The sequence below is a fragment of the Schistosoma haematobium genome, chromosome ZW (genome assembly GCF_000699445.3).
Source record: "Schistosoma haematobium chromosome ZW, whole genome shotgun sequence".
NCBI classification, from domain to species: domain Eukaryota; kingdom Metazoa; phylum Platyhelminthes; class Trematoda; order Strigeidida; family Schistosomatidae; genus Schistosoma; species Schistosoma haematobium.
Genome location: NC_067195.1, coordinates 3,039,214 through 3,055,082, shown reverse-complemented (window position 1 = coordinate 3,055,082; position 15,869 = coordinate 3,039,214). Strand labels below are relative to the sequence as shown.

Here is a 15,869-nt window from a genome sequence, read left to right as displayed (position 1 = left end):
TGCACTTTCCAAACCAGAGTTGATGTTTACTCCGGGACTTGAACCCAGTATTGTTCTCTCTGATGACCATCCCGTTATCCACATGCCCACTAAGTTCAGACACTCATTGGTTTATATACATAAAGTAGTAGTTAGATTACTTGATTTTCAAACATCGGATTTCAGACTCGAACCCCATTCAAATCTGAGAATATCATAACATCTACTGGAACTGCTATAGTTGCTTTAAATCTGTTTACTTAAACAATTGGTAATAAGTAGATCAGTCCCTAATGTAATTTTTATCGTATCGATCCTTCAATCAATCGAGATGAATTTAATGTTCGAAACCAGCACAATATGTAACATCTTGTTTGTTGTTTTGACACAAACATACATATATCATTCTTATGGAACTATTGTAAAATCTCATAGGAGTTGCCTATTTTTTTGATATATGACTCGTACATTCTATTTCGTTTTCGATTTTCTCTAACTCTTACAACATTTATCACTGGAAAATTCATTGTACACCGCCACTTTACATTTTATTTTATGTCACTTAACTCCTTATCCTCTCGCCGTTTTCCCATTCTTCTACTAGTTCAATTCATCTTATCACAATAAATGTACCAACATGTATTGTATTCTCCAATCAACTGACAAGTCCCAAAATAGATGAGGCTAATGATTTTTTTAAGTGTATGTAGTGATATTTTAGTAGTTAGAGTATCTCATTCAGTAGAATTCCTACTTCGCTCTATTTCAATTTATAACCAGTCAAGTAATATCACTTTTCTTGGTGCACATAATGTTGTAACTCCTAGCACTCTTGGTAGATCTTCTTATATAACTTTAGTGTATATTTATATAAAAACCTTTAGTGAGTGAATTATTAGTCCTTAGGATCTATAGTTACTATGTAATTATCATTATTTTTTTTTTAATTTTTATTTTCACTACATTCTTATCTTCTTTGTAATGCTTTATGAGGTCATATCCATTAAGGATTTGGATTGTTTTAAAAAGTTTCTTAAATATAAAAAGAAAGATTCCATCATAACACAACTAATATAGTTTATTTCATTTTGCATATCTACTTTTATGAATCCAGTGTTCATCTTGTTGTGTTAATGAGGTATGGCAACTTGGACCGATGCATATATGTGCCTGGTCCTACGTTGTAGCTGACTAACTGACTGACCGACAATAGTAGTATTAGTAGTTTCACGTATAGATATTTTCTTCTTTTATGGAATAAATGTGGTAATGTGTAAAAAAAAAGTATAATACATAACGTTATCTAATACGGAGTAATAGTATGCTCACATCTTATTAAGCAGACATATATCTCATTTGTAATATAGACGGTGTGAATTTTTGTTAAAAAAAAGTATCATACCTTAATTTTTTTTGTACGTGTTGAGATTTTGTCCGCTTGAACTGTTGATACTTTCAAGATAATTCAATGAGTCAACATTCCTTATTTCATTACTGTCTGTAGTTAAACTTGGCATTAACTTTAAAGTGTCCTAATGTAACATTTTGCAGTTATCTGAAGAACTCAACCCAAACATTAACACATTTTCATCTAAGGTGTTTCAGAAGTCTATGCAATTTATCAAAATCGTTGTCATTTCTATATTCTGAACCGATTAGAACTATTAAAGGCTTAGCTAAAAAGATAAACTTGGATAGAACATCATTCAAAGTAACCAATCATAGATCACAGTAGATTACAAGCTATGATTTCAATAATAGTATTTGAATCTAGGACCTTTCAGTAGGTTACTGTAGTTCTTTGCCATGAAAGCTATCGATCGATCTATAGTCAATAGTCATTGTAATGCCAGGGAACACTGTACCAATTAGTGGCAATTGTCCTTAGCTTATTCACTAAATCTGTCACTGAGTAAAGATGAAATCAGAACAACTGCGGTCTTTTTGTTGCCTTCCAGCCGTTAATAATAACAATATAAAAACCAATGGCATGACTATGACCTTGACCACTCGCGTCAGAATCCCCCCATAAACCTATTAAGAACACATTGCGACAGCCTCAGTTTTTCCTTACCCGATTTTCAATGTTGGGCAGATATATTTAGCCGGAAACCGAAGCTCCTTTGCATTTGAGTCTGATGGTTTTATCTAATAGAAAACATCATCCTTGAAGGTTATTAATTCATTATTCTAAGTTTATTTCGTGATATTTAGAACTCATTTTGGAACCTTTCAACATTTAGTCTTTTAGTTTTATTTTGAATAAATATCAATCTAGGGTATTTATATTCTAATTCACAACTCATCGTTTCCGTTGGTGCATTATTCAGAATGAATTAGTAAAGATCAACTAACTACACATCAGTTGTTCTTCTTCAATTCTTTTCTTTCTTTTTTTGATGGAGTTTTGTTCTCTGAGCTGGATGGTTTGGTCGTGGAGCCTTTCATCGTTCTTCTGAACGACATCATCAGCACTAACTTCAGATAGAGGTGTTCAAATTTCTCCATATGCGTTCCACAGCTTGTTCTGTACACCTCGACAGAGAAATTCGAACACTTCACACTTCTATCAGAAGTTTGTGCTGATGATGTCGTTCAGAGGAACGATGAAAGCTTCACGACCAAATCATCCAGCTCAGAGAACGAAACTCCATCAAAATCATCCACCTGAGCTACAAATCTTCTCCACTATCTCTTTTCTTTCTTACTGATATTAACTCAAACTAGAAAATATTTCTAAATTGTTAAGAAAGAGATATTGTATAAAATGAATTAATTGTACTACAACTAATAAAGAATACAATTTATAATGATTGCCGGAGGTAACTTCATCACGAGAGTTCATTTATTTCTCCTATATATATATATATATATATATATATATATATATATATATATATATATATATATATATATATACTTACATAACATTATACTACTGTCACATGGATACTACAGCACAATCTTATTCAATATAAACTATATATGTAACTAGACTTGTCACTCCCACTCATTCCATTTAAATTTCATTGGTCCATTTATTCTCTAACCTTGAATAATAATGATAATAAGTTTTATCACATTATCATCTGTTATTATCTCTGATCAAGTATATCATAATGTAATATGATGAGTAATAAGAATATGTATTTTATTTATTTAAACACATGAATATTACCACAAGGGGGAGCACCAGATCGAGATATGCACCATACTTCATCATTCAATTTATATGATGGTTGGGGTACTGTCCAGGTGCCCAAACTCTGAAGTAGGTGGTTCTCTTAAAGGTCCACTCCCCGAGCAATTTTACGTATAGGTTTAATTTCCATAGTAGCCGGTGACCAACAATAGGTGTATACGCTATATTCATTAACACGGTTAATGCATCTGAAACTCACTTTTCGTCCTCTGAATTTCGTAAACAACACCCCTACCATGAGAAGACAGTGAGTAGGATTTCCCTGATCAGTGACTGTATACGCGTGAACATGTGTGAGTATTTCAAATGGAAGAGCTGAAATTCTCCAGGGCGTTTGTGGGCGAATAAGTAAATAATAAAGATTAAATTATGACGAAACTATAATTTATGGGACGAACCAATCAGATTTAGGACAACAGGTGTTTTATCATGGCGCAAAATTCACTCATCCATTTGGCCAAATAATGTTCTGGCATTTTAGTTGATGTCAGTTCATAATGAAAAACCATAAATCTAATTCCTAATCCTAACCATCAACTCTGAATCATAATCGTTATTCTTCAAACTGCTTCACAACGCACATTTAGTTAGCCCTAGTAAGTAGGTAAACACTCTCAAGGTCACTTCTGTGTCGCTCAAAGGTCGTCCATAAATTATAGTCTTATTAATTGTTTAAATCACACAATATGTTTTTAATACATAAATTTTAATGTTGATTTTTTTTATCTTTCTCCCAAAGGAGAATAACAAAGAGGTTAATATTACTAACGATTGTGTGTTAGTTTTATGAGTACATTATCATTGCTTAGTTAGTTTAAGAGAGGATTTAGAACTAAAAAGAAGTAGAAAAAGTAGTTGGATCATATAAATTTGTAATACTCTTCGATGAACCATTCATTGACATTTTCATGGAATAATTTTCGAATGTGTTTGAATTTTTTTTGGAATTCAGTCAGTCAGTAACAACGTGGAACTTCGTACCTACGTACATCAGTTCGAGTTGACATACCACATGACAACAGAAATGCAGTTGTCCATTCAAATCCCATAGTGGTAGAGGTAGTAAAAGTATAAACAGTAATCGGGAAGATTAGGGTTTGGAGATGTTATTTAAAGAGTATAATCCAGTGAAATGAATTTGGAAAGAGAAAAAAGAGACAAGGAGGAATCAGGAGATTAAATTTTGGGAGAACACATAAAGTGTATGAGCCATGTCATTTAGGGTCTCTAACTATCGGTTGCTATCATCTCACGGTCCCCAACCAGGTAGTCTACACCTACCAACATGATTCAGTCCACTTGTCAGTGACTTCATGGACTTGTGCCATGTTTTGGTTTGGCCGCCCCTATATTTCTTCCAATCTACTTCTATACCACTGAACATCGCACGTCGAGGCAGTCGGTCTATGTAACATTAAGATTTGCTAAAGTTGTTGAATTTCATACTTCACCTAATGGATTATTGACATTAGTTAGAAAATCATTGAAAATCAGAAAGTACTAGATAAGTGTTTTATCCTAGTGTGGTTATGGATGCTTATTGCTAATCATAATGATTTGGACACCAGTGACTAATTGTGAACGTTTATTCCTAGAGTCTGTGAAACTATAACCATTCAAGTTCATCCATGTTGGAAATCAGCCAGTTACACATTAAACACAGCGGAAGATAGTTGTGAGCTATTACAAATTAACTAAAGTTAAACAATTCAAATCATTTTAGAAACTGATTCAACAGTGTAAGGATTAAGTACTTATTATCAGAACTGGGTTTAATCATCAGTGAGATCATGAATTCACACTGCTGACTACTCCTAAAATACTAAAATGAAACATCTTAGTTCTAGTTCTTGATTTTTAGTAGAAAATATTTGAAATAATGTCTAGTCATGACCTTGGTTACTAAAGTACAAAATTTATCTGATTTAAATCATTAGTCAATTGAAGCTAGACCACCATGGAAAATCTGGAAGCACTGGATGGCTGTTTCGTCCCAGTATGGGACTCATCAGCGGCGCGCATCCACGATCTCGAACCTAGGACCTATCAGTCTCGCGCCAGGCTCTTAACCAACTAGACCAGTGGAGTTCAACCAGGTCTAGTGTGAGATATCACCTCACTGAAGACAATGGTGTACAGTGGCGCAACTTCGTGGATTGGTTGAAGTTAGACATCAACATAGTCGGATGCGCACTGTTGAGGAGTCCCATATTGGGACGAAACGGCTGTCCAGGGCTTCCAGGTTTTCCATGGTGGTCTAGCTTCAGTTAACTTATGATTTCAATCCGTGAAATTTCTAAAATCTCCACAAGACCCCTTCTGGCACAAAATTTATTTCAATGTCCTGTAGTTTTCATTCATCATTTATTCTTTTTGTTTTTAAAACCCAACTATCTTGTGTTTCCTTTCTATTTTCTTCTTCTTCTTCTTCTTCAAATAATCAATAGTCTTGACATCTTTTTCTTACTATTGATCATATTGATTTCTTCTTATTGTGTTGATCCATATAAATTTGTCATAATATTTATTAATATAGTCCCATCTCTAATGGTTTATAACTAAGTTAATTGTAATTCTAGTTTGTATTATTACTCTCTGATAGACAGAGTCATTTCCACTTGCACACACACACACACCCATAGATGTATATTATTATTATTATCATTATTATTATTAATCATTCATCAAACAATACCTCTAAGTTATAAACATAGAATTAATGGAAACTTTGTTTATACTTCCAATATAGAAAGAAACCTTAAAATTGATTGATCGATTGAACAATCTATGTACTTTAATGAATGAATGAATAATGTTGCTGTTGTTGTTGTTGTTGTTAATCATGATGATGATGATTCATCGGGTTATTAATTATGTTTGTACATAGAAATTCTACACACAAACACCAACTAAGTTATAAAAAGGAAGCAAACAAACAAATCTCTATATTCATCTGTCCCTATTCATAATATCATTATGTTCTGTTCTGTTCTGTTCTGTTCTGTTCTGTATTGTTTTTCGTGTGTAGTGATGTTTGAAACAAAGAAATGACCTTGTGTATCAATCATTTAATGAAATGGGAAGCTATTGTTATGTTGGTTTTCTTTTTTTTTTTTGAAAAAAAGTTCTCTCAATCTATACTTTTCTATGAAATAATTACCCCCTTTCTTTTATTTCCATGCTGTGCAAACATATCTATTTACCATACACACACGTACGCACACACGCACACAAAAGTGTGTATGTATGTGTATGTGTGTTCATAATTTGCACTTAAATAATAATTATGTATCATTATCCGGTTACTATACTTAACTAACTACCATTGTTGCGAGAGAAAAAAACAATATGTATGCTTATTTTAAATATATAGTACCTAACAGAATGAGCAGTATAAACTACTGATATACATGATGGATAATTATGGAATTAGAAAAATCTGAAATGAGGATTAGTTCATTATACTCTCTTTCCATACACCTTTTATGTAATGCGTGGAAGGTTCTTGTGTTTCCCTTCTCCTCATTTTGTTTCACTTAAATGAGGTGTGTTTTTTTTTTAAATAAAGCGATTGTAGGTTTTTTTTCTTTTTATGTATGTTTGTATCTATGGGGGGGGTATCTTATAAATAATGCAAGATTATTTTGAAGCTGTTTGCATTTGATGACTGAAGTTATCCTCAATGTTTTCAATGTTTACCAGGTTTAGTGTAACCAGGAAATTCAACTATTTAGTGGATGGGTTTTGGGATATTTGAATATAATTTCCATCATAGATTTTATTTTAGACAATTGCAATCATCTATGATTGCTTGCATTGTACGTGTCTATTGTAGCGCAGGTGATCAAATACTTGTAATATCCATCCGATAAGTAAAACGAAAAGAGATAATCAATACTGTTAGTGAACATTGATGAAAAGCGTTCCTATTAATCTTAACTTACTTATTTAGATTCTATTTAAATCACGTATTTTCTCCTGTATATTTTATTGTTTATGTAATGAGTTGAGATACTTTCCTTGTTAAAAAAGAAAAGAAAGCAAAACAATGTTCACAATATTGTCATTATTCTTTATAATGACGTATGTTGTATATTTCCTGGGTGACATTATTTCTATATGTAAATAAATTGTACTGTTCAATTACTCAGTAAAGAGCCCCCAACTGCCCTGGTATGGCCGAGAATGGGGTAGGCCCACCCTCCCTCTCGAAATGCTCTCACATGGCCACGCGTATACAGCTTCTGCCAGGGAAGTCCTACACATCGCCTTCTAGTGGCGGGGGTGATGTTTACGAAATTGGGAGGACGAAAAGCGAATTTCCGGCGCTTTAATCGGATTCCAAACCAATGGTGCACATGGGCTGGCTCCAGTATCCTGAAGGAACAAATGGCGTATGAACCAATTGTTGGCCACCGGCTACCATAGAACTGCATCTCCTCACGATGCTACACTGCCGTGTGGGTCAGACCTTCAGGTCAAAGGCTCGGGGTGTGGCCCCCTAAGAAAACCACTTGCTTCGGTCTGGGCACCCAGGCAGTATCACAGCCCTCACACATATCGAATGAGATTTGTGTGGCGCATATCTATTTGGTGCCCTCTTGTACCAATAATTATGTGTTTAAATAAATAATAAACTCATTAAAGAGGTTTACATGCTATTTGTTTCCCATCAGATTAGTTAGATTATTACTTATGTCTCATTAATATTGAGAGTTTTTTTTATCGCTTTCCAGAGACCTTTCTTGTTGTTGTTGTTGTTGTTGTTGTTGAACTGTGTTGTATTCTTTCCCTCACCCCACCCCCACATACACAAACACACTAAAAAGAATCTACCGTTAAGCTTAACAAGATTATGTCAAATTAATCAAGATCAAGGAAGTATATTTAAGGTCATGAGAAAAAATAATCTTCAACTAACCTATTGACTATCTCAATTGTAACAAAGAGAGAGGGAGAGAAAGAGAGAGATCACATCATGAAATACTTACAAACTATTAAATCGTTAAAAAACATAAAACATTAGCTTATATTATTGTGATTCAGTGATGTACCATCCATAACAATGTTTAATAAGTTTAGGATTAAAGTTTAAAATGACAAATAATGGGGTATACAATTTTACAATTAAAGTTTAATGTATTATAATGAGCTAAATCCTAAATTCTAATTGTTAAGTCTTTTAAAAATGTCCATAAATTCACTATTATGACCGAAGATGCAAAGAGTTAGTTCTCTTTCTCCAAATACTCTTACTGATTACTTTCTCGTGGCATGGATGTTGTTTATGAAACTGAGAGAACAAAAAGTGAATATCCAACGCTTTAAACAGGTTGGTAGATTGAGAGAATCTCTGTAGGGGGTTGGGAGTTTGGAAACCCTGATTTCAAACCAATGTGATGCACATATAGGGTCTAGGATCCAAAAGGAATAAATGGCATATGAACCTACATATATATTTGGTGCCCCCTTACAATAGTTCATTAATCATGTAAAAATACGGTATTCTGTAGAACTAATAATTTCTTCAAATTGTTCAATAAATATCTATATTCTTATTATAATTACTTTCTTTCTTTCTTTCTCTCTTTCTTTCTTTCTCTCTCTCTCTTTTTTTTTTGTTTTTCAGGCTGCAGCTAAAGATCCAATTAATTGTTCATTACCTGCATTAAATTTATCAGTGAAAGATCCAATTGCTTTTGATGCAATTTATCGTCTTGTATTAAATTCCGCTGAATCTGGTGGTCTTGGACCAATTCAATTATTTTCATTAGCACGTTATATGGATAATTGTGGTTGGACATGGAGAGCATTTCCTTTTGCATTACATGCTACACGATTATTTGTTTTGTCAACAACTCAGGTAAAAAATAAAATTGTTAGTATGGGATGTTTTTTTTTCTTGGAAATTATTGTTTTACAGCTTATATCATGAGCTGAATTTCGTTAGATAAACAGTGAATCACTAGGCAGTTTTTTCGTCCTACTAAGTTACTCCTCAACAGTGTTCATCCACGAATCCTCCGGGTCGTATGTGACGGACCTTAAGCAGTTGTACTTTGGGCTCTGTGATCACACTCTCAGGTCACTAAGACCACCCCTAACCCAATCTCCTTTTCAGGTACCTCCAGAAGAACTGGGAGGTGATAATTGCCTTCATACTTCTAACAACACTCATGGTCACTGACATCTAGAAACGATATACTATTATTCTGTTTTTCCTCTAGTGTAAATTATCCTTTTCATGTTATTTTTCTAATACTATGGAAGTATCATCTATACAGCGACAGTGTTACATGACTTATTGTGTTTAAAGTTATCCATTTTCCAGGTTTTAAAGAAATGTCTGCCAGTAGAGGGCCCGTTAGTGACCTCATGGCTACCTCATCTAATTGTCTACAGTATTCATAGTTAAATCGTCAGTGAGCATTTATCATATATCTAAGACCTAACAGTTTATTACGGATGTGAGAATTAAGGTTTCTATGCACCTCTATGTTATTTCATTACAAATGAATGATTTCAAATAGGGGAATGTTGGTGGTATGTCAACTCGAACTGATGTACGTAGGTTCGAAGTTCGACGTTGTTACTGACTGATTATGCGACAGTTTGTTGAGTTAATAATGACTAGAATTAACCGTATTCAATTATTTTCCTACTTTTAATACTTCTTTAAACATCACATATACATACATATATCCATATTTTATCTACAATATTTAAAGGAAAGTCATCCAGTTGGTAATGATGTATTATGGGCATGTCTTTTGGGGCATCGACTTGGTCCAGGAGCATTACAAGAAATATTAAATCATGTTATACGTAATATACATTGTCCAACTTTATTGACAGATATTCTACATCGTTGTCGATCTATACCATGTGGAATCCATGTGAATTCGACAAATTGTAATTTAAATATGAATAATAATAACAATAGTAATATAAATGGAGTAGATTCATCATCATCATCATCATCATCAATTATGATGAATAACAATATGACTAATTCAATACCATCAGTTGGGCGTAAGTTGTTCGTGCAATTGATTTTTTTATTATATAATGTGTAATTTAATCTAATGTACTAATCAAATCTAGATCCATTATATTATTTAAACACATAAACATTGGTACAACGAGGCACCAAGTAGATATGCGCCACATAAATCATTCGATTTGTGTGCGGGCTGGGATACTGCCCGGGTGCCCAGACCGAAGCAGATGGTTTTCTTAGGGGGCCACACCCCGAGCCTTCGACCTAAAAGTCTGATTCACAAGGCAGTGGAGCATCGTGAGGAGATGCAGTCCCATGGTAGCCGGTGACCAACGATTGGTTCATACGCCATTTGTTCCTTCAGGATACTGGAGCCAGCCCATGTGCACCATTGGTTTGGAATCCGATTAAAGCGCCGGAAATTCGCTTTTCGTCCTCTCAATTTCGTAAACATCACCCCTGCCACGAGAAGGCAGTGACTAGGGCTTCCCTGGCAGAGGCTATATACGTGTGGCCATGTGAGAGCATTTCGAGAGGGAGGGTGGGCCCACCCCACTCTCGGCCATACCAGGGCATTCGGGGGCCCAGGGCTATAAAGCCTACGGTTTGTATGTTCAGTTTAATAGAGTGATACTGTGCTACTGATATCGAAATATATTTTGTATATATCACCAATCGAAATGCCTAACAAAAGGTTGAGAAAATCGATGAGAAGTGAACGGGAGTGATTGGTATATCAATGAGGTCCAAGACAATTGATTGACATTTTACAAACGAAGTATTTGCTGTATGATTGTCAGATTTTACTATGAGATTCTGTAGTTTTGTATTTGGTTATACCCCAACCCCCGTGTTCTCGTTCACTACAGTACTATTATCCGGTTGAATAAATCCCATGACAGGTTAGGATTAATACCTTTCAATTTATAGCTAAATATTGACTGCTTTGAATTCCTGTAATTCAGTAATCAAATATAGATTCATGTACTTAGCTTAAAGCTACACTATTTTATGCAACTAATCCAAAGTAGACGAGACATAATTGAAACTTTATAGCCAAAGAGTTAAAAGTCGAGTACTTCAAATGTTAAATTATTGAATTTCATATTATATAATAAACCAGTTATGAAGTTGTCAAGTGTTGTGTTGTGAACAGTACTTCAAAAAATTGTTTGTAGATAATCATGTATTTGATTTTATAATAGGCATCATTTGTTATAGGCTGCAATAAATCGAAGTAAGTAGTGGGTAAAATCGGTTTGAACGCTCCCTCTCGCTCATCGACTTCGATTTCAGCAACCAGTTACCATTAACAGACTATATACAAAGGTTTGAATTAGTAACTACGTTCAAGAATTATAACTGACGAGTACCAAGTCGGACGGAACGCCACATTCTGTCAATTCTATATCAAGTTTTGTCATAATGGGTATATAGGGGCAATTTGTGCAGGATAATCATGCAGCAACCAAGACTGATCAAATTCCATTTGGAACGGGATGATCTAAGCCATTTCAAATTGATCTACAATAATCTATAATTTGTCAAGTTATATTTATATTTAAGATACCTACTGTAACCGAATAGTGTTGACTTCGTCAGTTACATAATAGAGTAAATAGTGAATATTCTTAGGAGATATCGAATGTTTGGGTGTTTCTGTTTACAGACTTCCACGAGCACTAAGAGAGTTTTATTCTCCCAAATTTGATCATTTCATTTTGTACTAACTACTAACAAGTAGTAAGTTTGTTTAAACGTAATCATATTAGTTAAGCGCCCGGCGCGAGACTGATAGGTCCTGGGTTCGAATCTCGCGGGGGGCTGGATCGTGGATGCGCACTGCTGGGGAGTCCCATACTAGGACGAGACGGCCGTCCAGGTATTCCATGGTTGTCTAGCTTCAATTGACTCATGATTTCAACCAGTGATATTAGTATTAGTTAGCTCATTTCATTCTGTACACGTTTACATTTTTTTTCAGGTGGGAATTCGTGTGCAACACACTTTTGCAATCCAACACCACATTATATTAACAATAATAATGGTACCGGTGTATCGGGGTGTACGGGTAAAATGCTTAGTTTAGATCGACCACCATTGAAAGGATTATTAGATGCAGCTATTAATGGATTTGTTATGGCTACACATATGCGATTAGCAAATATTAGCCCACGTCAGTATGCAGAATTTGTTGATTTTTTAACCCGAGCCAGAGACACATTTCATTTACTTCGACCAGATGGACCATTACAATTTCGTAGTTTGGTTGAATGTTTAAGACAAACTTATCGAGGAAAACGAAAATTGGTCTCATTATTGTCTGAACGTTTCGGCTGATGAGTTATTGAAAACCGTATATATAAATAAAATCTAGTAAGTGTCTATCCTGTTTGTTATTAATTGTTAGGGATGCCTACTTTTGAAAATGTATATTCTAGTTAACATTTTAAACTGAAACGACTCAGTGACAGTGTTCAAATCTCATAGAAAGCATCAATTACTTTGTTAACGAGGGTCAGCTAGCACTAAACCTCTAGAACAAGGTTTTTGTGCTGGCTTATTTACATAAACATTGGTACAAGGAGGCACTAAATATATATGCACTACGCTCCATCATCCGAATTCTTTGAGGGCTGGGATACTCCTCGGGTACTGAAACTGTAGCGGGTGGTTTTCTTGGGAACTCACTCTCTGAACCTTTGATGTAGAGGTCTAATCGTCAAGGCAATGGAGCAACGTTAGGAGATCCATTTCCCATGGTAGCTGATGACCAACAATAGGTTCATACGTCACTTCTATCCTCAGGATCTTGGAACCCATGTGCACCATTGGTTTGGAATCAGTGTTTCCAAACTCCACTAGGTGGATTGTCTGTACCATGCTGGACTACCTTTCAATCGACCAATAAATCAACGAAGTGAATTGTGGTTAGACGTGCGTGATACTTTAAGGAAAATTGACTATTCAAATATTTATCAACAATAATGTACTATTAAAGATTCTTTTCCCTGTTATCCCATACTCCTTATCATATTCATTGATCAACTTTACATGAGATATATTTCGAAATTAATTTGTTTAGTTATTCAACGCCGTAAGTGTTTGAATGTCCTTTTTTCTGTGGAAAAACACTCACTGATAACATGGAAAATTGTGAGAATCATCACTGCCGAACATACTGATTCTTGTTCTGGAGGTAACTGAAAAGGAAATTAGATTAGAGGTGGTTTTAATGACCGGAGAGCGTGACCGCAGTGCCCTAGGGACAACTGCTTGAGGTCGGTCAGACATGAACATTTTGTGGGTAATTTTTGTGTTAGCTCCGTACTTGTTGAGATCTTACCGCCGAAGATATCCGTGGGATAAGGCGAGGTGTGCATTTTTAGGGTCGACCTTTTCGAACCCCACTCCTCCTTGTGGGAAGGCAGCATCGCTGTCCTTCTGGTTGTCTGAAAGAAACACCTTACTGCTGTCACACCTCTGTACAGTCAGCAGTACGACTTCACCTTCGGAACTTAGACTTGTTGCTTTGTCTTACCGCTCTTCAACCGATCTGTCTGACATGGTAGGACCTTGAGGAACGGTTGTTCCAGCCAGTATAGCTCGGTTGCTTCATCACGATAGGCAAGCCCGATCACCACTTCAAGGTAGCAACAACGGTCGGGACATACTGATTCAATGCAGACCAAATGAATATTTGTGTTCTTTTAAATATCATATGACTGGCAGTGATACGTCGAACGATGTGAAGATTCCAAGCTAAAAATTCATTTGACAAAAAAAAACTAACATTTGTTTTCACTTCATGTGAAGCCTCAAGGTATACTCTAGATGTATCCATTTAACACATTCTTTCTTAGAAGTCAGTCAGCTACAACGTAGGATCAGGCACATATATGCATCGGTCAAAGTTGCCATACCTCATTAACACAACAAGATGAACACCGAATTCGTAAAAGTAGTTAATTCAGAGGTGGTAATATATAAAAGAAAGATTGCATATAAGGATATAGTACAGGAAGAAAGAATTAGTTCGTAGAAAGAAATATATGAAGCGATCTTAATCTCTTAGTTTAAGGAAAGACAGAGAGTGTACACATCGACACCATTGTGATCGATTCTGAGCCATGTCACCAAGAGTCTCCAACCATTGGTTACGATAGTCACGCGGACCACAACCAAGCAGTCTGCATCTACCAACCTGGCTAAGACTAGAAGTCAGTGACTTTGTGGACTGATGCCACGTTTTGGTTTGGCCGCCCCTAACTTTCTTCCAACCATCACCAACACCGGTTAGCATTGCACGTCGTGGTAATCGGTGTTCAGGCATACGTAACACGTGACCCAACCATCTTAGTCGATGAATATTCATAACCTTAGATTTTAATCAACTTATAGATATATATTTCCAAGGCATATTCCCATACTGTGATATACTCTAGTGTAAATTGCATTACACGTGATTTAAACAAACAATAATCTTATTAAATGAGATTTGATAATTAAAAGTATTATCATACTGAAAGTTTTAAAAGTTCATCTAATCTAATAACGAATGTTAAGGGGGATAAGAAACAGATGCCTTGAATATCATTGTAGAAATATGTGTGTACACTTAATTTTGATGATGGAATTAGTTTTGATTATGATGATAAAAACGGTAATAGTAAGGAATGTATTATTTATTAATGTTGTACAGCTTGCAGATCGACCACCAGATCTCTTGGAATAGTCGACTAATCTGACTGTACATTAAAAAAAAATTTTTTTTTTTACTGTATCCCATATTTTATCATTGAGCCATCGAAACAAAAACGATAACTCGATGGAAAAATGTGGGGAGAAAAAAACAAACAAACAATTCCACATGTACTACTCACTAAACACACCACCCTCTATCAATTATATCCTTCCATTATATGGCGATATATTTATACAATGTTTGTCAAATATATATATATATATATATATATATTTCCTTTCATTTTTTTAGATCTACTTTTGTCTATACACACATATAATGATGAAGAGGATCAATTGATTATTGATCGCAATACAATTTGTAATACACTACTGTCACTACTACTACTACTACTATCACTGATCAAATGTAACACTGACTGACATGTTATATATTTATTTATACTATACAACTCCCAATTTGCCTCGAATTTGTATTAAAGAATCAGAAATATACATAAATAAACCTATGAATATATAAATATATATATATCCATGCATAATTTGTGGATTCTGAAAAGATTACGTCTTTTTTGTTTTGTTTTTGTCTTATACAGTTCTAATGACATTTTTTAGTTACATAATATAAGCGGTTATTAGATGGTGGTTGGAGGTAGTCGACAGGAAACCCTGAATCCGGGTTTCGTACTACTTGACACTTGTCAGCAAAGTGTACCTGTATTCTTGAGGGAACTGGTGCTCCCTGGCGGATTCGATCTTGTATCATACAGCTTCACAGTCAGAGATGTTACCACTGAGCTATTTGAGTCGCGACTGACCTCCTGTGCCTACAGTGTCCAATCACCTAGACTGGTGGCCACATTGCAACATGATCTGCACTAATAAGGACTAGACACGCATGACATGGATCGCCACCCAGTGATCAATCAATTGTGATAAGCGGTTATTACATACTGTTACCGTTTAAGCTGTAGATCATTCTAG

The 15,869-nt window shown here is 35.1% G+C and overlaps 1 protein-coding gene across 1 annotated transcript in view; it reads left to right on the top strand.

The window, feature by feature from the left end:
• ZSWIM5 (Zinc finger SWIM domain-containing protein 5) overlaps window positions 1–15,446 on the top strand; it is a 56,091-nt gene extending 40,645 nt beyond the window's left edge. The window contains exons 12-15 of the mRNA XM_051208568.1: window positions 8,811–9,044; window positions 9,910–10,213; window positions 12,166–12,557; window positions 15,178–15,446. Coding sequence (XP_051070152.1) covers window positions 8,811–9,044; window positions 9,910–10,213; window positions 12,166–12,521 — 894 coding nt within the window. The 3' untranslated portion in view covers window positions 12,522–12,557; window positions 15,178–15,446. The remainder of the gene's footprint in view (window positions 1–8,810; window positions 9,045–9,909; window positions 10,214–12,165; window positions 12,558–15,177) is intronic.
• The last annotated feature ends 423 nt before the right edge of the window (window positions 15,447–15,869 follow it).